Source organism: Mandrillus leucophaeus, unplaced genomic scaffold (genome assembly GCF_000951045.1).
Source record: "Mandrillus leucophaeus isolate KB7577 unplaced genomic scaffold, Mleu.le_1.0 Scaffold789, whole genome shotgun sequence".
Taxonomy (NCBI): Eukaryota; Metazoa; Chordata; class Mammalia; order Primates; family Cercopithecidae; genus Mandrillus; species Mandrillus leucophaeus.
Genome location: NW_012108574.1, coordinates 830110 through 854676, shown reverse-complemented (window position 1 = coordinate 854676; position 24567 = coordinate 830110). Strand labels below are relative to the sequence as shown.

Here is a 24567-nt window from a genome sequence, read left to right as displayed (position 1 = left end):
TCTTCAGAGGGTCTCACTGTAAACCAAAGTGCCCCTGCCTGCAGAGTTCCAGGTTGCAAAGAAATTACTTCAGAGCAAATTGTTCGTTTGTTTGCCAGACTCAAAATGGGGCTGTGAGTCAAGGAGAGGGTAGGACCTGTTTCGCTGAAGGTGGGTGAGATGGCTGTCCTACATCACGCTGCGTGGCGAAGGGCAGTTTCCAGAGAGTCAGCTTTCTGCAGCTCCTTTGAAAGCCAAGCTCTCCACAGCCTCAAGACAGGGCCTTATGGGGGATAAGGCTGGATGCCAAGAGGCCAACTTCAGCTTCTCTCTATCCCATGACCCACCACTCCCTCCTGTGGCCCCAGTACCCGTATGCCAGCTGAGAGAACCCAACTAAGGCCTGAGGACCCACCCTCAGCTTCACACTTCACTACAAAGAATACAGCACATCTGCTAATGAGTCATGGGCCCCAGGAGAATGGTTTCAGCACCTATGGGGTGCCCTAGAGCCATGCATGCTCTACCCAGCCACATGGAGCTCACTCAAAGACAGCTGTGTACACTCATTAGATGCCACATGCAGGTATCCCCATTCACATGCACAGCGCACAAACACCCCTCTATACACTCTGCTGTCATCCCTCTTCATTTAATCTCTTGGGAAAAACAAAAGAAAACAAATTTTTTTAACTGTGCATAGAAAGGCCACTGAGGGCCATGTGGCCCTCTGTACATAAAGCTAATAATACACCCAGGCTAGAGGAGTTTCTAAAATTAACAGAGCGGATGCAAGGCGGCTGGGAATGCTGACTCGGGCGGGCCTGCCACTCCAACGGGTTTCTACACTCTCCCCAGCTCTCGTTCCCTCAATTACAGTCCAAATTTGAGACAGTAATTAACAGGAGAATGTTTGCATTTAGTGGTCTTCATAAAACCAAATTGCATAAGGCAAAAACACCCATTTCCTCGCACTCTGACTAATGGTTTCAATCTTGAGCTTCCAGATGCTCAGGGATATTTCCAGCACTCGATCTGGGCTGGGGTCGGGATCCTGGATCATTCTTTCCCACAAACCACTACCCTGGAACATCAGAGAGCTGCTGGACAGTATAATATGGTGGGAGGAGGGATGGGCCCTGGAGTCAGCCAACCTGGGTTCGATTCCTGCTCCATGGTTTACTAGCAAGTCACCTTACCATGCCACACCTCCGTTTTCTTATCTGCTCAATGAGGATAACCACAGTACCTGACTAGCAGCACTGTCATAAGGAGGAAATCAACTGATTTCTGTCAAATGCTCTGACCTATGCCCAGCTATGTTATGAAACGAGTACATAAATCATTCAAATCAATAAATTTGCAGGAAAGAGGTAAGAGGTAGGAAGATCAAATCTCCCAGAGAAGAGCCAGAGCAAAACATCTGCTAGGAGTGGGATCACAGAGGAGCCTGTAATAGACCCAGGAGAGTCAGTAGCAAGAGGCAAGGGCTTGCCTTTGAGGCCATATGCACATATATACATGCATGCACATGTGCCCCCAGCAATCAGATGACAGACCTATTTGCCTCAGCACACAGATGCCCTCACCTCCAGAGACTCATGGTCTGGTCAGAGCACAAGGCTTGGATAGAAGGCAATTGGGCAATGGTGTAAGAAACCATCCAAATGAGCCCAGGTATCCATAAAAATGGTATCCCGGTGGCCTAGAAGGGTGAGGCCAGGAAAGTGCTTCTGGAGGAGGCGAGAGGGGTTGGGTTTTGGGAGCTGCCCTTGGCTTCCTGGACTACCTTTCCTTACTCCTTGCCAGATGCTTGCACAGATCTCCGAAAGCCGGGCCCTGACAGAACCAGATATGACATTCAGCACCACGGACAGCGCCCAGCACACCTGCCAGTCCCCGTTCAGTGGGCTTAGCCAGGGTAACCTGGCAACAGCTTCTGTACTGCATCCTCAGCTTGCTGGCCCCTCTTCATTTCCAATCCTGCTGGTCAGAAGCATCGCAAGTGACTCCTTAATATCTCTGGGCATTTTTATTGGGGGCTCCTTGGTGACTGAAAAGTCTTTATTCATAAAGACTCCAAAACACTTCACATGTATAGAGCACTTACTTTGGTTTTCCATGCATTACTTCATTTATCCCTCACACTAGCACTGTGGCTGCTGTTATTTTACAGATGATGATCTTGAGGCTCAGAGAGAAGCGTCTGCCCTAGACTACACAGCTCGTGAGAGACAGACGCAAGATTAAGAGAAGTCTCTGGGACTGCAGAGTTTGAGTTCTTGGGGTTGTGGGTACCCTAGAGGGATGTGGGAGGCAGACACGCTTTTCTGACACTTTTGCATCACAGTGGAAAGGCAGCCTACCACAGCAGTGCGGCCCCTGCCCCAGAGACAAAACCGAAGAGAAGACTGCAAAGAGGATTTGGGGGGCCCATGCTCCTGATGCTAGGGCTGTCTGAAGTAGAGGAAGTAGCACGCCTCTCAAGTGCTAAAGGCACCTTGGCCATCAGCAGTCACTCAGTCATGGTTGCACATGTCCTACAGAAGAGAAAACGAAGGCTCACAAAGGAAGGAAGAGTAACATTTCCAAAGCCTCAAGCTGGATGCCCAATGCTCCCTTATCACCTGGCCACCCCTAGAATCACTCATGAATAAATCTCACAATCTAGGGTGTGAATCCATGGTGGTCGGTGTCACGCCCTGACAAGGAAGCACGGGGCAGTCAGGCTCAGATATCCTGGAGTTGGCACATGCCTGAATTAGGGGCCCTAGTCTCTCCAAATCCAGAGGACCCTCCTCCAGCCCAGTGCCCTTTAAGTTGACAGGAGTCCTGGCCAGCAAGATACCAACTGGGCTCTGGAAGCCCCAGCAGCCCCAGGCTCCCAGACCTGTCTTAGCTCCTTACTTCCTACCTGGACCAATGGGTCCACCCAGGCAGGCAGCCCATAGGCTGACACTGGAGGGGCAGGTCCCACATGCAGAAAGAATGGGGGATAGCAAAAAGTCAAGCAGCCCATTACACCGATATCTGGAAATTTCATGTTTTGGTGTGAGAGGAAGTTCATAGCCTAAGGGAGCTGAGGAAGACACGAGGAGGTGACTGACCCTGACCTCGGGACCTCAAGGACTAGACTAAGGGCCCTGTCCTTCCCTGGAGGCTAAAAAGGATGGGAAGGGTGACAGAATGAAAGTAGGAAAAGTGGAGGTCCCAGCTGGGGATGACCTCCTTCAACCTCTTCTTGTCCACACACACCCATGCTTGCCTTTGAGGCCATATGCACATATATACATGCATGCACATGTGCACATGCACAGACATGAACATGTATACACACATGCACACCGACATGCAATACCATGAATACATTTTTTTGTAAACACACTCTTGTCTTTTGCCCTCCTACATGCATCCATTTTTACACATGCATACTTTCTTGCATACATTTTGGCACAAATGATATCCATTGGGAATCCTGTCAGCTGGAAGAAGAATGTCACTGTTTTGTCATTAAAATATTTTCCACCTTTCAAGCTAGCTCTTCAACTCTGACCACTGAAGCCTCTGCATAGCCTGAGTCTTGGTTTTAGCTCTCCTAAAACACCATGGGCTCCTGGAGGACAGGGGCCTTGTCTCAGACACCCATGTCCCTGCAGTGCTGACTATAGTCCGTGGGTCTCCATGCTTTCTCCCAGGTGAACAGCACACTCAGTGCCATATCTCTTACCCTCTCCAACTTTACAGACAGCTCCCACTCAGTGCCACTCCCAGCACCAGACCTGCATTCCCACCTGCCTGCAAAATGCATCCACCCAGAGGGCCTGTTGTCTCCTACAGCCAACGACTCCAGAGCTGAACTCAGCATCCTCCTCCTCAAAGCTGAATGACAGTCTGCATTTCAATAATCCAGGCCCAAAACTTCCCAGCCATCCCTTACTGCTGCCTCTTACCTCCCACCCACCCCTACAGCAACACCCCCAGCAGTTACCATGTCTAGTCAAGCTGCTTCCATGATGGCTTCTGCATCTGTCTCTCACCTGGACCCTTGCCCCCACCTCCTTCCTGGTCTCCAGCCTCCATTCTCTTTGTCTCCAACTCGTATGCCCTCTGGGTTATCTTTCCCGTTCCCTTGGTTTTCCAGACCCAGCAAAGATCCTGATACTGAACACAGTGAGAATGGAGGATGAGGGCAGTCAATACTTTTTGGGCACTTACCATTTGCCAGGCACTAATCTGAGTACCTTATCTGGATTACTTTATTTAATTCTCATTAATAAAAAGCCCTGTAAGGTAGATACTATAATTACTGTCTCTTATACACATCTAGATGTGTATAAGAGACAGTGCTAGGGCTGTCTGAAGTAGAGGAAGTAGCACGCCTCTCAAGTGCTAAAGGCACCTTGGCCATCAGCAGTCACTCAGTCATGGTTGCACATGTCCTACAGAAGAGAAAACGAAGGCTCACAAAGGAAGGAAGAGTAACATTTCCAAAGCCTCAAGCTGGATGCCCAATGCTCCCTTATCACCTGGCCACCCCTAAAATCACTCATGAATAAATCTCACAATCTAGGGTGTGAATCCATGGTGGTCGGTGTCACGCCCTGACAAGGAAGCACGGGGCAGTCAGGCTCAGATATCCTGGAGTTGGCACATGCCTGAATTAGGGGCCCTAGTCTCTCCAAATCCAGAGGACCCTCCTCCAGCCCAGTGCCCTTTAAGTTGACAGGAGTCCTGGCCAGCAAGATACCAACTGGGCTCTGGAAGCCCCAGCAGCCCCAGGCTCCCAGACCTGTCTTAGCTCCTTACTTCCTACCTGGACCAATGGGTCCACCCAGGCAGGCAGCCCATAGGCTGACACTGGAGGGGCAGGTCCCACATGCAGAAAGAATGGGGGATAGCAAAAAGTCAAGCAGCCCATTACACCGATATCTGGAAATTTCATGTTTTGGTGTGAGAGGAAGTTCATAGCCTAAGGGAGCTGAGGAAGACACGAGGAGGTGACTGACCCTGACCTCGGGACCTCAAGGACTAGACTAAGGGCCCTGTCCTTCCCTGGAGGCTAAAAAGGATGGGAAGGGTGACAGAATGAAAGTAGGAAAAGTGGAGGTCCCAGCTGGGGATGACCTCCTTCAACCTCTTCTTGTCCACACACACCCATGCTTGCCTTTGAGGCCATATGCACATATATACATGCATGCACATGTGCACATGCACAGACATGAACATGTATACACACATGCACACCGACATGCAATACCATGAATACATTTTTTTGTAAACACACTCTTGTCTTTTGCCCTCCTACATGCATCCATTTTTACACATGCATACTTTCTTGCATACATTTTGGCACAAATGATATCCATTGGGAATCCTGTCAGCTGGAAGAAGAATGTCACTGTTTTGTCATTAAAATATTTTCCACCTTTCAAGCTAGCTCTTCAACTCTGACCACTGAAGCCTCTGCATAGCCTGAGTCTTGGTTTTAGCTCTCCTAAAACACCATGGGCTCCTGGAGGACAGGGGCCTTGTCTCAGACACCCATGTCCCTGCAGTGCTGACTATAGTCCGTGGGTCTCCATGCTTTCTCCCAGGTGAACAGCACACTCAGTGCCATATCTCTTACCCTCTCCAACTTTACAGACAGCTCCCACTCAGTGCCACTCCCAGCACCAGACCTGCATTCCCACCTGCCTGCAAAATGCATCCACCCAGAGGGCCTGCTGTCTCCTACAGCCAACGACTCCAGAGCTGAACTCAGCATCCTCCTCCTCAAAGCTGAATGACAGTCTGCATTTCAATAATCCAGGCCCAAAACTTCCCAGCCATCCCTTACTGCTGCCTCTTACCTCCCACCCACCCCTACAGCAACACCCCCAGCAGTTACCATGTCTAGTCAAGCTGCTTCCATGATGGCTTCTGCATCTGTCTCTCACCTGGACCCTTGCCCCCACCTCCTTCCTGGTCTCCAGCCTCCATTCTCTTTGTCTCCAACTCGTATGCCCTCTGGGTTATCTTTCCCGTTCCCTTGGTTTTCCAGACCCAGCAAAGATCCTGATACTGAACACAGTGAGAATGGAGGATGAGGGCAGTCAATACTTTTTGGGCACTTACCATTTGCCAGGCACTAATCTCAGTACCTTATCTGGATTACTTTATTTAATTCTCATTAATAAAAAGCCCTGTAAGGTAGATACTATAATTATGCCCATTTTACAGATGAAGAGACTGAGGTACAAGGAGTTGAGAGATTTGGTATATATTGTGGGCCAAGTGTTCAAACCCAAAGAGTCTGACTCCAGAGGCCTACTTTCTAACCACTCCACAGAAATATCAATCTGGCTGGTGGTATTTTATTACTCCCAAACTCTGCGCCTCCTCAAGCTCCTTGTCTCCCTCCCAGCTCTCTCTCCTGTGCTCTCTTCCATGACACCTGCATCCTTAACTTCTTCACTCCCAGACCCCACTGCCTCCCCGCTTAAGTGAACCCTAGTTGTGTCCTCAGGATACCACTCCCCCAAATCCCTCATACCTCAGGGTCAGGGGTGAGTCAGCACCCTCCCCTCTCCCTACTGCCTGTGGTAGAAATGTCTACAAGATCTTTTGGGTATCCTTGTCACTTGCTGGCCATCCTTCCAGCATCCATCTGCCATCCTCAAGGACTTTGGCAATGCTGGCACCTGGTTCACAACCTTCCGTTCCACTCCAAATCCTGCCATTGTCCTGGGTGACTTCTACTTCGTATCATTGACCCAGTCAACACCCTGGCCTCTTGGTAGCTTGCCGCCCTGACTAACAATCCCACCTCAATGGTCTATTCCAAAGCGCACCCTTGACCACATCACCACCTCCAGGTACTGCATCTCTGCAGTCCTCTTGTACGACCTGCCCTTCTTTCCTGCCAGCTCTTCTATTCAGTTGCGCTGCACCTGTTTTTCAGAGTACTGGGAATATCCAGTCTGCTGACTCCTCTGATCCTCCCATCAGAACCCTCACACGTCCTCCCAACCACCATCCACCCCAGACACAATGGTCCAGCTCATTCGCCTCTCTAAAACCAATGCCTTTAACTCCCATGCCCCTCTTCCTGACACCGTCATGAAATCCCAGCCCCAGGCAAGGATCAGCATCAACCCTTTTCATGTTCACATGGGGGCTGTGTAAAGAATCCCGCAACCTCAGACCAGTCCTACTAAACAGCCAAGTTTCTTAGCTCCTCGTGCCTCAATGCCCTCATCATAGCCTCATTCACAGCCCTCACCTCCCTCCCCTGATCCTTACAGGAGAACCTAGTAAACTTTCCTGCCCATTCCCCACAGCTGCTATTTCAAATTATTTCCTGTCTCCTCAAAGCTCTGAAACCACCACTTTTTCTCTCAGAGTCAGCAGATAATACCACTTTCTACGTCACACAGAGAAAAGAAAAGCTGCCAGAGTGCCCCTTTCCTCTTTCTGCCACCTTGCAGCATCTCCCCCATCCCATCTCCTCCTCCCAGCCACAAGGGAATCAGCGGCTCTTCTACGTGCCCTCTTGATACCATCCCTATTTTCCTCCCCAGGGACCTTAATCTACAGAAGGTTCCCTCTCATCTATCTCTTCCATCTCTCCCTCTCCACTGATCCTTTCCCATCAGCTTTTCCTTCTAAGCTCTCTAAACTTAAAAAAAAATCCCTCCCCGAACCCCTGCTGTCTTATCTCTTCCCAGGCTCCTTGAAGGAGGTGTCACTGTCCCCACACTCCCGCTTTCATGCGCCTCACCCAGCGCTCCTCTCCACTCCACTTGATTTTAGCCAAAGGCCAAGAAGCGATGCTGCTCTCCACTCCTCAGCACGTCACCAATATGTACCCTGCTGCTAAATCCAACGGTCACTTTCCAGTCCATTTCCTCCCCGGCCTTTAGCATTGTCTGGCCCTGTAGAACATTCTGCCCTGCAGACAGTCTCCTCCTTGGCTTCCAAGGAGAAAACCCACTCCACTGGCTTTTCTCTCTTCTCACTGCCTCTCCTTTCCCTTCCCTTGAACACCCCCCTTTCCCTCAGCATGACCTTTCCATGTTTTTGCTCCTTGGGGCCCTCATCTCTTCCCGCTCTATGCACTCTTTCCAGGTGACTTCACCGACTCCCATGGCCTTGTTATTCTGCTGCCTTGTAAACCATACCCCTCTCTTGAACTCTACACCCATGCGTCCACTTGCTGACTACGTGTCTACAACTGGATGTCCCACGGGAACCTCACCCTTGCCATATTCAGACAGAGCTTCACAGCTTCCTCCACACTCTTGTGCTTCCAGAAAATGGTACCACCAGGCATCCATAAGTATATCCTAGAAACCTCAGAGTTATCCTCAACTCTTCTATTTCCCTTGCCTTCCAACACTTCATCACGTTGGATCCAATGTGTGCCATCAACCTACCATGGGGACTACTCCAACAGCTTCCCAGGGGAGCTCCCGGCCGGTCGAGGACCTCACACGCCTCAGGGTCAGGGCTGGGGCCAGCACCCTCCTCCAATCCACTCTCCACACTTTGCCAAGCCCCAAATCCTTCTGCGCTTCCCACCACCTCCCAAGTGAAATTCAGATTCCTCACTGTCATCCCCAAGGCCTTTCCTGGCCTGGACTCTGCCTCCTTCTCCTGCCTTCATGCTCCCCATTCCTCTCCTTGCACATTCTGCTGCAGATAGATTCAGCAGCCTTCAGTGTCCCCAACGCATGGCACTTTCTTTGCCTCTGGGCTTTCCTACATGCTGTCATCTCTGCCTGGAACTCTTCTCCCACTTGTACCCACCTATCCCCCTTGATTCACAAGAGGTATCACTTCTCCTGGGAAGCTTTCTTTGTATCTTATGAAATCCAGTTAACTGCCCCTCACAGGCACTGCCCTGCCATGGTATTTATCATGTTATAATGAAACTGTGTGTGTGACTGTCTAACTTGCCATCACTGACTCTCTGAAGTCAGCACAGTACCTTTTATACGGTAGCTCCTGATAAATACGTGAATGGGTGGAAACATACAAATGAGTGGATGGGGGATGGGTGAACAGATGCGTGCATGCCATGCATGCCTCAGGAGTGTGTGCCAAAGGCTGAGTGGCAGGGAGCCCAGCAGAAGCCACATGATGCGGGCAGCCCTCAGAAACAGACTCCTTCCCACCAGGCTTCCACAAGCCTCTGACGATCAGAGAAGAACTTAGTATATCCAAACCCCCAAGACTCACAGCAACAGCCCTCGGCAGGTGGCTCCACCAGGTGCTGAGGATCGTGGTGGAAAAGTGGCAGAGAAAGAGCGGAGGCATTGAAAGTGGGAGAGAAGGCAGGTGGACAGACATGGGCCAGAAGAAACAGGGTGCCTGGGGTCTCTGACAGGATGGGATGAGAAAGAACTGGTGGGGGGACCTTGTGGCTAAAGACTGCAACCAAGGCCCTGACTGCGTTTCCAGCCTGAGCTGTGTAGGCAGTGGGGGCAGAACCAACCACCCATAATAAGCCCCCTCATTATGGGTGTACCTCCTCGGCTCCTCCACCCCACCTCCACCGCAGGGGATTTTAGAGGTTCTCCCTTCGTCCCAAATAGGCCTAGTACCGAGACTCAGGAGCCCTGGGGAGGGGATGAAGGAGGCAACTCCACTGCTTTCCCAGAATCCCCTCCATTCCCCAACCAGACAGACCCAGGAGGAGTCTTAGGGCTCCCCGCTACTGTGAGCTCCCCAAGGGCAGAAATGATTTCTATTCCTTTTCCGAGATGGGAACACACAGTTGGGCAACGGGTGGGGAGGAGTCTCAGTAAGGTTATCTTATTGTTAAATGGATGGATGGACGGATGGATGGATGGATGGACGGATGGATGGATGGATGGATGGATGGACAGATGGACAGACGGATGGAAGACTGTTGCCAGAAGAAGAAAAGACTGCCAAAAATAAAACAAAGAAAGAATTCACTAAATCATTAACATTGATGATTTCTAAGGGTGGGAATATCGTGACTCTGAGTTTCTCCATTTCACCTTTCCACCTTTTCCACCTTCCCCATAACAGGCAGATATTACCTTTATAATCAGAAACATTCATCTACCTTTAAACAATGGCCTGTGCTGTGAGGGGTCCTCTAACATGTGTTGGGGAGAGCATGACCCTGGTCCCCAGACCTAAGTGGTCCTAAATGGTCAGCTCCTAAGCGGTCAGACCTAAGTGGTCCCCAGCTCCTAAGTGGTCAGCAGAAATACGTGGCAAAGCCACTGCCACGACCAGGAGGTCAGGATGAGAAGATGTTTTGGAAATCAATGATGAAGCTGGAGAGCGGGCAGTCGTCTGAAGAGCAGGTGTAATAGGCAAGGGAGGATAGCTTAACATCACATGCATGCCAGCCTATGACACACACATGTGACACGCATGAGGATGCCTTTCCTGCCTCCCCTCCCCACACCTTGATAACTGTTTGAAAGCACCTATTACTCCCCCTCCGCACCCCGTACCTGTCTAGCTCCTCTTTGCCATTCTCTGAGGCAGAGCCACTCTCGCCCCTTTCACCATCCCATACCCTAGAAGGAGCTGCCTCTCTGGTGGTGGGGGGAGTGTTTTGTCCCGGAGTGAGCTGGAGTCCTCCCTGCCTGTGTCCTGGGACTGGCATCTTAGCCTCCCCCTGTACCCTCAGGGTTGAAATCACCTCCCACAGCCTTCTTGAGCCAGGCTGGGTGCTCAGTTCAGGTCTCTGGAGGGAAATACACCCCCCACCCACTGCCTCCTTCCTGCCCATCCTCCCTTCGCTATTCTTCCCTGACCCCAGGGTCTCCCCACCACAATAGATAAATTGCTGTCTTCCTCCCACCCCCGCCTGGCCACTAGGGCTCTATTTTTAACCCACCTCAAAATCTCTGACTCAGAATCACAGGGCTCCCAGGTAGCTGCTCCCTTGGCTGCCTAGGGCTGCCTCAGACACAGTCCGATTTAGAGCCAAGGGCATCTGGGGCTTGGTTTATAGGCGGGTTGTTTGGATTTGGGTGTACCTTTATTTTCCAATTTTTCTATGTTTATCAATATTTAAGGAACAAAGTTTGTTTTGTTTTGTTTTTCTTAAAACCCAATTATGACCCTTTACCCCTGCCTCTTCTAAGGTACCTCCTCATCCTGGGCTGAGGTCCTGCCTGTCATGATGCAGTGACAGCTGGCCTCAGCCTCTCCCCAAGGAGAAGGTGAGCTATGTGAGGGTGACAGCTGACCCAGTCTTCTCTTCTTGGCCTGTGATCCTTCAGCCATACAGCACAGCGCCCCTCACACTGCAATGTGCACACACATCACCTGGGGACTTTCTGAGCTGCAGACTTGGTGGACTTCAGTCAGCTGTGGGGTGGGGCCAACATCTGCACTGTTAACAAGCCCCCAGGTGATGCTGAGACTGCTGGTGCAGGGACCACATTTCTGTGTGGCCAGGCTATTGTAGATGTATGGTGGCTAGGTGCTCTGCTGTGAGGCCTTGGGCAAATCACTTAACCTCTCTGAGCCTGTTTTCTAATGTGCAGGATGAGAACGTTAATCCTCACTTCACAGGAGTCTAGGAAGATCCAATGAGATAATATTTACAATATGCTCTATGGCATAAATACTCAATTCAAGTGGGCCACCACCATCATCATCATCATCATCATCATCATCATTATTCTATGTCCATTAAGATGCAGGTCCTGGCCTGAGAGGTAGGAGGATCCTGAGGAACACAAAATGGTCCCACCTCAAGAAGCCCTCAGTATAGAGGATGGACAGACACACCCCACAGGGGAGCTGAAAATCCAGGCCAGCTCCATGGGCAGATGGGGCCATGAGCCAAGGGAAGGGAATAAGAGGGTTGATGCAGAATCTCTGACTCTGTATCCCATAGGCTGGGGATAGCCAGGGGGGAGGAGAAATTCAGCCAGGCTTGCTCCAGAAAGGAGCAGGGGGTAGCATGCCCTGTTGGGTACTAAAGCGTCAAAGAGAAGGCAGGCACCCAAGTAGGTCCACTGGTCAGGAGACAGCACTGTGGTTAGAGCCCAGGGGTTACAGGAAGGAGGCCCATGGTATGCGATGGAAGGTGTCCAGGTCAGGGGCCTGAGATTCTCAAGTTCTAGTCCCATCCCTGTCTCTAACTTGCTGTGTGACCTTGAGTAAGTCCCTTCCCTTCACTGACTTTTCCTCAGTTTCCCCATTGGCACAAAGCAAGCTAGACATCTCCAAAGATATGCTGAGTTCCATGAATCTCTGCAGTGCAGAGGCTAAAGAGGTCAGCCAAGGGCAGCTGGCCAGATCGACAGCTCACTCACAGAAGAACGCGCATCTCAGGGAACCCTGACACCTCAGCTCCCAGCTCTGAAGAGAATGTGGGAGACATCCTGAATGCCAGCTTGAGAACTCAGAGCTCTTCCAGGGTACACGAGGGGCTGGGAAGGTTATACAGGAAGAGAATTCCTTGAGAAAGGGACTGCAACCGTACCTTCTCAACAGCACAGTGAGGACAGGCCTGGGCAAAAGAAATACTTTGAGATGAAAACCCACTGTTTATCTGATGGGCTAACTCCTCCTCGGGAGACCCTATGTTTGTACATGCAGAAACATACCAGTGAACATGTACATGCATGTGCGCGCACACACACACACATACCCCCAAACTGCACAGCAGGGGACATCTGCTCCACAGTGCTCCAAGTTGCCCGGATGTATGCTCCCTGAGGCCAGGGCCTAACCTCTCTGTGCTTCACCCAGAGGACAAGACCACCGGGGAAGATGGGGGAGGGAACAAGCAGTTGGAGAACTGAACTTCTCAGTCCAGCTTACAAGAATCAAAGAAGGCTCCAACACCACTCCCCCAGGAACCTTCTGTCCTCCCACTCAGGAGATTGGAACCAAAATAGAATATTGTTGTGGAGTAGCATGGGAGCACGCCCTCTGGGGAAATTAGGTGGGAGAGCTCACCTGCTCACGCAGGAAGGCACTGCCAGCGGCGGGAGGACACAGGCTTGAGGGGCAACATGAAGCACTGGAAATGGATTTGGAGCAGAACTCCTTTGTTTTTGGCCTTTTTTTTTTTTTTTTTTTTGAGATAGGGTCTCACTCTGTAGCCCAGGCTGGAGTGTGGTGGTGCAATCTTGGCTCACTGCAGCCTCAACCTCCCTGGGCTCAAGTCACCCTCCTACTTCAGCCTCTGGAGTAGCTGGGACTACAGGCACACACTACCGTGCCCAGCTAATTTTTCTTTTTTTTTTATGGTAGAGATAGGGTCTCACTATGTTGCCCAGGCTGATCTTTAACTCCTGGGCTCAAGTGATCCTCCTGTCTCAGCCTCCAAAAATGCTGGGATTACAGGAGTCAGCCACAGTGCCTGGCCTGGGGCAGAACTTCTTAAGGTAGGCAGCATTGGTCATGGAAGGGGCTAACAAGGAGGCCACAGGAAGGCTTCCCTATAAAGAGTAGCTAAATACTGACTCTGGGAGGGTCTACACCGTCCCTTTTTGATGGGATGGAGCCTGGGAGCAAATAACAAGGATTCTCTGGGGCATCTGGGGACACAGAGCTAGAGGGAACGTGCTGTGCTGCCTTCTATCCAGGAAAACACAGTCTAACAAGGAAGGTGAGTGGGGCCATGTTCTCTGAGGTCCCTCCTGGCCTCAGAATGTTATGATTTTGACTCCTCACAACCCACAAGGAAAAAAAGGGTGTAAAAGTTCCCTGGAGAGGGAGGCCTATTACCAATGGGGTTAGATGTTGGGCTAAGAAGGCAGGATTTTACCCCAAGCTCTGGGGAGCCACTGTAGGGCTAAGGCAAATGCAGTGCAATCAGAGAACTGCAGGCTGTTAACACAGATGGGGCCTTAGGGATGTTCAGCTCATTGGCTCCCAAAGTGATGGAAGCAGAATCACCTGAGTACTTCCTAAAACTGTACCTGCCCGGCCTCACCCAGGGAGCCCGAGCATCTGTGATCACATAAGCACCCAGGTGACTCTTCAGCAGCTGCCAATTTAGGTTTTGGGATCTTGCTAACACCCAACCCCTCTCTGGTCCCATTTTCAGAGGAGGAAAGCAAGACCCAGAGAGGTGAGGCCTCAGTTAAGTCCATACAGCTGGGCGGCACAGAGCCAAGTGTTCTACTGGTTGGATTCACAGGCTTGTCCCCTACACTCTGTCCCCAGGAGCTGCAGAGCAACCCAATGGGATGATGATGCCCCAGAACCTCTGGGACACGTTGAACAGCTTTTCCTGTTTCCTTCTTCTGCCAGTCCCAGAGTACATGATCCTGCTGGCCCATTCCACAGGGACCCTCCACCCACAGTCATCCAGTGCGCCCTGCAATCTGCATGAGTCCTCACACCCTGAGCTCTTCTGAGGCCAGGTCTGAGCTTCCAGGAGGGGACTGCCCCCTAGGAGGGGCGGCTGGGAGGAGAGCATGGTTGAGGCCCTTTCCAGAATGGCATTTCAGTTCATTTTCATTAAGCTCCTGCTGCATCACTTCCTGGGAAGGATGCCCCGGAAACAAAGGAAAGAAAGCCTGGCATTCCCTCCACGGAGGCCATGACCTAATGGAGGGGGTCCTTCAAGAGGCCTCACCAAAAGGACACAACATGCCAGCAAGACCCCCAGCCCCGCTCCCCAGGACAAGGGCCGGCAAAGCCTCCACAAAACTTGGCCCCTAGGTAAGAGATCTTCCACGTGTGCCTGGCCCCCAGGGGCTGCAGAACTCTAGGATCATGACTGGCTGGACCTCAGTGACAGAGCCAGAAAGAGGGAGGGAGATTCTCAAAAGCTCTACTGGCCAGCAGCGCTGTCCCTGCCCTGCTAGCTCAATTTGTGCTAATGGGGTCAGGATTCAGGGTTCAATACCTATTTGGTCAATTAGCTCTGCTCTCTTCTCAGCCTCAGACTGAGCCCCAACCCTGGACACTGAGAGAGGAGAAGAGCTTGCTGAGGTCACCCAGCAGAACAGGATGAGACTCAGGAGGGGAAACTGAGGGTGGGAGGGTGGGCAGTTCTGGGCCAGGCTGGCTCAAAATGCAGGACCCAGAGATCTGGGGCGGGCCAGCCCCCACGCTGCAGGAAGCCAGGCCCCAGAGGCAGTCTCCCCTGCTGGACCAAGTTTCTTCTAAAAGGTGTTAATGGCATGGATGGGACCTGTGGACCTGAGGGTCTTTCCTGTCTTTGGGGAAGGGAACAAGTGCCCTCACATCCTCTGAGGATACTGGAGGTGGGAGAAGCCCGTGGCTGGCTTTGGCATACAGTGGCTGGGGACTCACATTAATCATTAACAGGGGCTGCTCTAGCCTCCAACGGGGAACTGCAGGGTAATTACTTCTGGGCTCCAGGCCACACGCTCAGTGACATTATTGCAGGCAACATCTGCCTTCTGGGCCTAGTACGGCAGGAGAAGCGAGTCTTCTCAAAGGCTGCACAGCTAGGACGAGGATGCACACACACACACAGGCAAACACACCACACATACTCAGATGGCAGCACAGGCAGCCTGCTTAGAGTCCTGGAGGGTGAAGGGCAGGGACTAAGGAGTGCAGGTTAAAAGAGGCAGGTTCTGAATAAGCAGCCCCCAGCATCTGCCAACACCCACCCCAGCCAGGCAGCCCTCAGCTCAAGTTTCCAAGAAAATGCACAGAATGGTTCCCTCTTTCCTTCAGCTCCAGCTCAGAGTCACTTCCTCCAGGATGCCTTCCCTGACCATCAACCCACATTGATCTATTGCTCATCGGCCCTCCCATAAACCAGAAGTGGAACCCTACCCTCCACTTTGCCACCTCCAGCCCCCTTAATGGTGAAAACAGCCTTGGAATGGGTGATACGGTATTCTGGAGGGCATGACTCCCTTAGCTTGCCTCTCCCCAAGCCCAGAGGATAATGTATTAGCCAGCCCCCATTATGTATTAATTTCTGAAAGCCTCGTTCACGCAGACATAACACATCCACCCACACAGATAAATGCTTAGACAGACACAAAATCATCAGCAGCCAATTATCAGGCCCCCGCAGCTGCCGTGATCAGACCTGGAGGCCCCGCTGCTCGCTCTGCAATTTGTGGTAGCCCAGAGCTGGGGGTGCAGTGGGTGGAGGGAGTCCCTCTATCCAGCTGGCACGGCTCTAGGTCCAGCCCTGACCCTGAGGGTGCCTGAGCTTGCTGCCTGGCTAAGAACACCAAACACCAGCCCCAAACAATGAGAGAGCAGAGTTGGGTGGGGAGCTGTCACGTGTGAGATGTGATGACTCTGGCATCGGCAGCAGTGGCACAGTTGTTTATTTATAATTTGTACTTTACCTCCCAGAGAGGACCAGAGGCAGCTGGCTCAGATACTAAGAGGTGTAGGAGCTCAGGAAACTTAGGGAAAGCTTCCTAAAGAGGGGCAGGGCACAAAGGTAGAGCCCCAAACCTTGGTACCTCAGGAAGGGCACCGAAATTGGCTCAAAGGTTTTGCACAAGGATGCCAGTTCCCGACCCTAGACCAAACCCTTCCCTTGGCCACAGACTTAGCCTTGAACCCAGCCATGGACTGAACCCCAATCCTGGTTACACACTGAGCCCCAGCCTTTGTCAGAGACTGAGTTCTAGCCATGGTCACAGAATGAGCCCTGATTCTGGTCACATACTGAATCCTAAACCACAGATCAACTCCAAATCCTGACTTTTCTGAAGTATATAATGAATAGATCACGTGGCCATTTCTCTAGTGGATCAGAGAAAGATACCACTGGCCACTTACCCCTTCTCCTCTGAACCCCAATCACCCCCATCCAGGAACAGGGGCATGAATGGCACCCGGACATGGTCCCCAAACCCCAAAGGTCTCTAGCAGTCAGGACCTTCCCAGGAAGAGGAGGTGAGCCAGCCTCCCAGCCCAGCATCCTCAGAAACAGCAACCCCAGATCTGGGGTCAGGACAGCATGTCTCAGTCACCAGACTCTGCACCTTCAGAAAGGGGAAGACTACCTTCTCATGGGAGCAGCCTAAATTATGATGGGATCCTGAGAATACCTATCATCCCAGAAAGACACGTATGAAGCTAGAGTGACAAGAAAAAGCTCCAACTGACAGGACCATTCAGGAAAGCCTTCTCTGCGAACCCTCTGGCTGGGAAGCTGGGGGTGGACTTAAGCTTGAAGACCTTTGCAGACAGACATGACACCACTCACTTGGTTTCTGGTTTCGCTTCTGGCATACTCCGTGACCTTGAGCCAGGTGCTCCCCTTCTTGGCTCCTCTGCTCCCCATCTATGAAACAAAGGCTCCAGGCCAGGGGCTTGCTAAGGCCTCTCCAGATCTGATATTCCGACGCCTGATCAATTTCCTGTGCCTGCTGACTATCCCTTTCTGAGCCCCTCCTCAATGTTTTAATTCTCAGGAGAATGTTTTCTTGAACTACTCGTGTAATTAAATTTTTTAAACACTAACATAAAAGAAGGAGGAGTGTCAAATTCCAGTTCTGATATTCATGGCTGCATGATTGGGGGATCTCTCTCTCTCTCTCTCTCTTTCCTTTCCTCGTCAGAGCCTTATCTGTAAACTGGGGATATAAAACTATTTGGGGGCCATCGTGAAGAATAAATGAAACGGGAGATATAGAGCTCCCAGCACAGCCTGGCACATGGTAGATGCTTTGTAAATGGTGGTTACTGATCTGTGAACCCACCTGGCTTTTAGTCTCTGTTGATTTGAGTCTAGGGCTGTAAACTCTGAAGCCTACAGGGGTCAGGCAGCTAAATGGCATGAATGACGTGGCTGGGTGTAAGACAGTGGCCTTAGCGACAGCTGGGGACCTGTGCAACTGCAGAGCAAAAGCCGATGTAAAGGAGGCAGCCTCTAGTGTCTCCTTCAGCTCCTTGCTATGGAGTGGGAATGTGCGGCCAGGGCTGCCAGAGTTTCCAGTTTTTCAAGAGAAGCCCAAGAGCCATATTTTCAGGTTATATCTTTCCATTTAAAAACATTGGCTCAGATTTGTTATGACACACTATGCTGGCCAAACAGAGCACATCTGGGTGCTGTATTCGGTGCAAGGGATGCTGCTTGGCAACCTCTGATCGAAGTACTGCTCAGTCTTATCTTGAGCGCCCACGGTGACGGGGAGCTCACCACCTCTCTGTGCTGCCTTCCGCCTCAGACCCGAGTGGGTGCTGATGGTACAGTGTCTCCAAGTGACTTCCCAGCCCGTGGCACTGCAGACTTCTAGGGCCCTGGCAATGCTTCCTCAGTAAAGAAGCCTAGCTGGCAGAGAACATCCTCTCCAAAGCCAACACAATGCCCCTGCCGGCCCATGGCCCTCTGTCTGGGCAATGTGAATTCTTCAGCATCCCCTGGGCGAAAGCAAGACTGTCTGGTCAGCCTCGGTAGCCCTTCTATTAATTAGCAACTGGCAGTCGCAGCTTTGTAAGAGCCCTTGAGCCAAGTGAGCGTGTGCAGGAGCCGGCTGCCTCCTCAGTTCTATGACAAGCCCCCAGGGGACTGGGGCTGGACCTTCTGCTCTGAGTGAATTCCCCCATGGTGGCCAGTGTTGTGGCAGGCACAAGGGCCACTCAGGCTGCTATGACACTTCTCAGCCCCACCATTTGTATGGAAGCTAATGCTTTTCAGGGTAGGAGGGGGCACGGAGAAGTGACAGGCAAGCCCAGCCCTCAGGGGAGGCTTCTGGGCATAGCCTGGGGCAGGGAAGGAGGACATAAGATTGGGAAGAAGGCCTGGATGCCTCTGTCCTCCTCTCAGCTGGCCCCTGTCAGAGTCACTGGCTCCCCTGCTCAGTCACCTCTGTGCTCATACCGACATCTGCTCCTTTCCAGAAATCTCATTGCAACGCAGCAGTCACAGTACTCTCTGCCCCTTCTCCCCGGCCAGGCCCACCCCTCTGGCCCTTTGGATGGGAGAAAAGCTGCAAAAGTGGTGGGACAGGATGGATTAATGAGGGTCCTCTGGTCACCCAGCTTCTTCCTGTTTACACCCATCCCAAAAGCCAGCATGCAGGACCAGCAGGGTCCAAGCAGCAGTGCAGGAAAGGAGGAAGAGCAAGCTGTGAATCCCACATCCCCACACTGGCAGGCAGACCTCTGTGGCTTGGGTCAGCCCAGTTCACAGACTTTATCCTGCCATGCTGAGCTTGAGGACAGAGGCCACAGGCTCTGAGGCCAAAGAGATAAAACGGAGCTCTGCCCTCAGGGAGCTCAGTTCGGGAGCTTGGGCTAAGCATGGAACAAGCGCATGAACAGTAACCTCAATACTCCAAGCATGGTCCTGGTCTGGGCACCAGCCACATTAGCATTCTTCGGGCGCTTATGAGAAATGCAGCATCTCAGACCCCATCCAGACCTACTGATTCAGAATCTGTATTGAACAAGATCTCCAGGTGAGTCGGATGACATTACAGCAGGAGAAGCTGCATTGTAACAAACACAGAGCTCCGTCCAAATGCCACAGGGTGGTCAGCCAGGGAGAGATGGATGGCAGCCAGGGTGGCCTGAGAGGGCATCCCACAAGGCCCTGGGGACAGTGGGCCCTAAAGCATGGGAGAGGAGGGTGGATGGACAGGGAGAAAGGTCAGCACAGTTGGAAGCTCCCTGTGTGAGGCAGGCGGCTACCTGGCAGCCAAAAAGCCTCAAAGCTCACAGCAGCTAAGGGAACTGGTGTGGCAGGGCCAAGCAGGGGCGAAGGTAACCCCCAGCCTTATCATGTAGCCACCAGACCAGGAGCTTGAGCCTTGCAGCAGGGAGAACCTGGAGCCAAGGTCTCTCTAGCCAGGCAGTATGGGGGTCCTGGCTCTCTGCCTCTATCGGGTTTCTGTGCACCCAGCATCCTAGGAGCATCTCGGTCCTGAGCTCCAGCAGCCCCTGCCTTGTCAGGTGGGACACATCTCATCCCCAGAGACAGCCATGCTGCCCACTGTGCCAGCTGAAAGCACAGCCCAGGCAGCTCACCTTGGAATTCCCCTCTGCAACTAGGCACCCTTCCCCCTCTAGCACAGCCTGCGGCTCCTTTCCGCCTGGCTTTGCACACTGAGAGTCTTAACAACATTCCTGGGAAATGGCCCCAGGAAAGCCCAGGAAGGAAGGGGCCTCAGAACCCCCAGACCCAGAGTCAGGCTGCTGCCTCTTCCTCCTTTCCACCTCCTGCCGGAACAGTCCTTCCCAGGACTCAAAGGGAGAGAGGTGGGAGGCGGTAGGACTGAGGAAACAGAAAAGAAACCAGTGCCCAGGCAGAACCCCTTTCCTCCCTCAGGCATCCAACTCTGAGCCCTGTTTTTGTTTCCATCCTGCTGGCAATGGGAGGCCCACGCTCCAGACTGCAAAGAGACCCCCATTGCCAGGCTCCAGAGAAGGTGGGTGCCTGCCTCTCACCAGGCCCAGGCTCTCTTCTGGGACGGCCTAGAGAGGGGTTCACAACCTTGAGCCCCCAGATGGTCCTCAACCTAGAAGGCCACAGACACCAGAAATCAAGTGCCACACTCTATGTGTCTGGATACCTGGGTATCCTTCTGGATGGAGTGAAATCTCTGACCCCAAGAAGGTTCAGAACCCCTGCCTGAGCCAAGGACAGAGGTCCATGTGATCTTCCCAAAACCAAGGAAAGGAAGTTGTGAGGGCAGAGGAGGTGTGGTTCACAACAGCATCACTGCTCCTCTCTCAGCTCACTGCAGAGCTGTCGGCGGGGCGACCATAGTTGTACAATTTGTGCTTGACGTGGCAACAGGCAACAAGATTCCCATTTTCTAAATGGGCAAACTGGGGCTCAAAGAAGGCTCATAACCCATGCAGGGCTCTACAGCAGTCAGGGTTGGGGAGGTGACAGGAGGTGAGTAATGGCAGTGACGGGGTGCCAGTGACCAGCAGGCAGAAGGAAGTCAGCTCAGGACACCCCTGGGACCTGCTAGGCCACTGGCCCAGTTTCCAAGATTTCGGAGCCCAGCTCTTTCTGCCCCAAGGAAAGGACACTTTAAGCACCCTTGCCTTCCCTTCCTCATGGCTTCAGGAGGCTCAGTCTAGGAGAGGGTAGGGACAGGGGGATGAGAAAGGCCAAGCTTCTGCCTGCCTCCATTATTAACGCTGAGCCAGCTTTGGGGGTGCAGCAGCAATTCCGGAACTGACATTCCACATAGGGACTTCCCCACCAGCTTCCACATCCACCCACACAGCCCCCAGACACCCGCTCAGACAGACACCTAGATACACACACCCAGGCTGACTCCCTGAGCCTGACCAGCTTCCGGGAACACAACCAGCTACATCTGCACTTGAGGTTCCATTTCTTTTCTCTCCTCTTAGAAAAACAAGATTATCCAGATACTGTTTTTGTTGTTGTTGTTGTTGTTCCAGGTTCTCCAGGACACAGCTTGTGTGGAAGGAAGGACCCATCCAGGACCTAAGAGCACAGCCAGCCTTGGGGAGGAGCCCGGGGAGCCATGTCCTGAGGGTCTGGCCTCTTCTCTTAACACACCACAAATACAAGTTTCAAAAGGCAGATGGGGAGTTGGAGGGAAGGGGAAGCCAGAAAAGCCCAGGGAGCCTGGAGGAGCCATGGGGGTAGCCAGGGCATGGTCTCTTTTCTACTGGGGGGTGGGATCAGGGGCAGGTAGAGTAATGAGAAGCAGAGGCAGCCCAGAAAAGCCTATTATTAGCCATGGCCCAGGTTATGCTGGTCCCTCAAAGCACAGCCCACCCTTCTCCTGGGAAAGGCACCCAGCCTTCCTTCCCCAGCAAGGGGAGATGCCGGAAGCAGTCCATCACAGCCAGCCCTGAACTCCAAACCGCAAACTCAATCTATCATGGTTTGCTGGCAATTCTTTATTAAACCAATTCTGCTGGATCAATGCTTCCTGCCCGTCAAAATGATGAATAAATCCTTGACTAGCCTGAGCAATGCTTGCAGAAGCTCTTGTGAAGCCTAAGGTGGGCAATGGCAACTGGCTACACAGAGGCCCAAGGCCAGTGGCTAAAACTCTAGAGACTGAGGCTGGGGGTGCTGGTCAGTGTAGGGTAGGTTAGGTGGGGTTGAGTGGTGGGTTTTCTAAGCTTAGAAGACTTAGCTAGGCTCTTGCCTCTTTGACCTTCTGAGAATAAGACTTGCTGTTTTGGCCTAGAAGCAGGAAAGGCATGGCCACCACTCCTCCAGACACACTCAGATGGTCTTTCTTGGATTTCTTTCCTTACACCCCACCCAGCTCCAGACAGCTACAAGGTTGTGCAAAGGGGTCATGCCACTTGCAGCTACCAGTCCCTGTTGCTTGTTGCACAAACCCAAATTCAAAGCCCACTCTGACCCTTTTCCTGTTGCCCATTTAACAATTCTGCTGTATCCCTGCTTCCCTATCCCCACACCCTCTCCTGCAGCCATGCCCCAGGCAGCCTGCAGTTAGTGGGAGACTCTGCAGCAGGGGGACTACAGACAGACACACAAGAATGGGGTAAGACCAGGAAGGGGAAAAGGATCCTATCTGATGAAATCGACCCAGTCCTCACTCTTCACCATCCAAGGTAAGGGAAACAGGAAGGACCAGGCCCAGCATCCAGAAGGTCCCCAGCCAATGTTTGCTGCTGAGGGAGGATGGGCATGCCTGGGGTTGACCTCTTGTAGGCTCCCCAGGCAAAGGGCTTGGTGATGAGAACCCTGAACAGATGCTTTCTGACAACAAAGACAGCAGGGACCTGGGCCAGGGAGGGGAGGACCCCTCACCAATCTCAAGTGGTTGGTACTGGAACTGCCTATCACCACCACTGAAGAGTTGAGAGACAGGAGAAAAAATGCAGGACACCCGTTTTTTAGCTCCTGCTCACTCCTCTAGCTCAGCCCGGGATCCTCAGGGTCCAGTACTGGCCAGAGGCAAGTCTACCCTTTAGGAACCTGGCACAGGGAACCTAGCCACCATTCGTGATGGGAGGGTCCCACATTTACTCATACAATTTGATGACTATGGCTGTCTGTTTACCCTGCCCTCTGGTCTCCCCAGTCCTCTGGGAATGGGAACCCTGGAGATATTAGGGTTAGGAAGAGCAGTCTCTCAAAGGAAAAAAGGGGGGAGGGGCTCTGTTCACTACCTATTTTAAGCCACCGAGTGTTGTCTGACTGGTCATTCCCAGTGCGAGAAATCTCTCTCATTGGATGGAAAATGGCTTTGCTCTCATTACAAACCCAGCTTCCCTGGAGTTTGCAAAGAGGGCTCTGGGTTGGCAAAATGCTCATTTTTATAGGCAGGCAAGCAAGGTAGGCAAGGAAGGGAGATAAGTAGGGGGCAGGGCCCAGAGAAAGAGAACAAGAGAATTAAACTCAGCTTGAAAAGTGTTTCCCAGACCTTCATCACAATCTCATGTATCAGGAAAGCCCAGAGGGGCACTAGGGAACCTCAGGACCTTCACTTAGGTAAAGGCATCCCTTATCCCAACCCTAGAGACAACCAACAATTCCTCTTTTTGCACAAATATGTCCACAAGCTCCCAGTGGTATCTGCTGTTTAATGGCATCTGACTCAGGTGATGTGGAAGGGGGCAGGGTCCCTCTCCCTGACTGGCGGTCATACCTTGTTTGGGGACCCACGAGTGGCCCATAAGAGACCAAGCAGATGCTGGAGCTTGGGTCTCCGGGTTACGGATGGGCCACTGGACAAGCATGAGGTACAGGACAGCGGCTCATCAATCAGAACACCAGGCATCTTCATCCATCACTATGAGCAAGGTCATTCTGCCCTGCCGCTCCGGATGCCAGCTGCCCAGGGTGCCTGCTCCTGGCCCACCACTCAGCATGAGGAGCTGAGCTCAGGGTTACGGTGGATGCAGGGGGTTTTCATCCCGGCCTGAGGCCCCAGTGACCTCGGTCCTCCAGGGACCCAGCGGCAGCTTGCCAGGGCACCAGAAAGCAGATAATAATGCCTGCTGTCAGTACCCGAGGAGCTGGCCCGTTGCTAAGAGGTCTGTCTCTCTTCATGGCCCTGCTCTGCTGGCTGAATGACCCGGAGCTGCCTCTAGGATGGCCATCCTGACTCTGCAGCCTTGAAGGGGGAGGAGGAATGTGTGGCTTAAGGTGGCAGAGCCCTATCCTGGCTGCCGGCAGGGGTAGGCCAGGCTCAGAACACCTTTTTACTCTGTCTCCAATGCAGCCCAGACCCGAGAAGACCGGTGACAGAACACAGGAAAGTTCCCTCAGCGCGGTGCAGGAGGGGGCCTGGGGGTGTCTCGGAGCCTAGAGGCGCCCTGCTTCTTTTGGAGCTTCCAGCGCAAGGAAGGAAAGTTAACTCCAGCTGGGAGGCAGGGTCAGGAGGAGGCATGCCTGCACCGTGCAGGGCACCCATAGGATCATAGCTGTGGCCCCTTACCTGAAGTCACTGTAGGGGTGGATAATCCAAAATCCGGCCGACTTGACCCTCTCCTGCTCGCGTTCCACGGCTTTCTGGCTGCCGAACATCCTTAGGGAGAATTTGTTGACCCCGGGTTGGAGCATGGCCCCGAACTGGCGCTGCATGAAGCCGGACTGGCCCAAGCGCACCTCGGCCTCCGGAAGGATCTGGTCGCCGGTGGCCGCGCCTCCCTCCACTTTAATAGCGGTGTCCGCCGAGGGCTGCTCGCAGGAGGAGGAGGCCGGCTGCGGTGGCTGCTGGG

General features: G+C 52.6%; 1 protein-coding gene across 1 annotated transcript in view; it reads right to left on the bottom strand.

Annotated features, from left to right (window-relative positions):
- Window positions 1-24567, bottom strand: part of HCN4 (hyperpolarization activated cyclic nucleotide gated potassium channel 4) — a 72659-nt gene that overhangs the window by 25062 nt on the left and 23030 nt on the right. The window contains exon 7 of the mRNA XM_011967127.1: window positions 24285-24562. Within this exon, the coding sequence (XP_011822517.1) occupies window positions 24285-24562 (278 nt within the window). The remainder of the gene's footprint in view (window positions 1-24284; window positions 24563-24567) is intronic.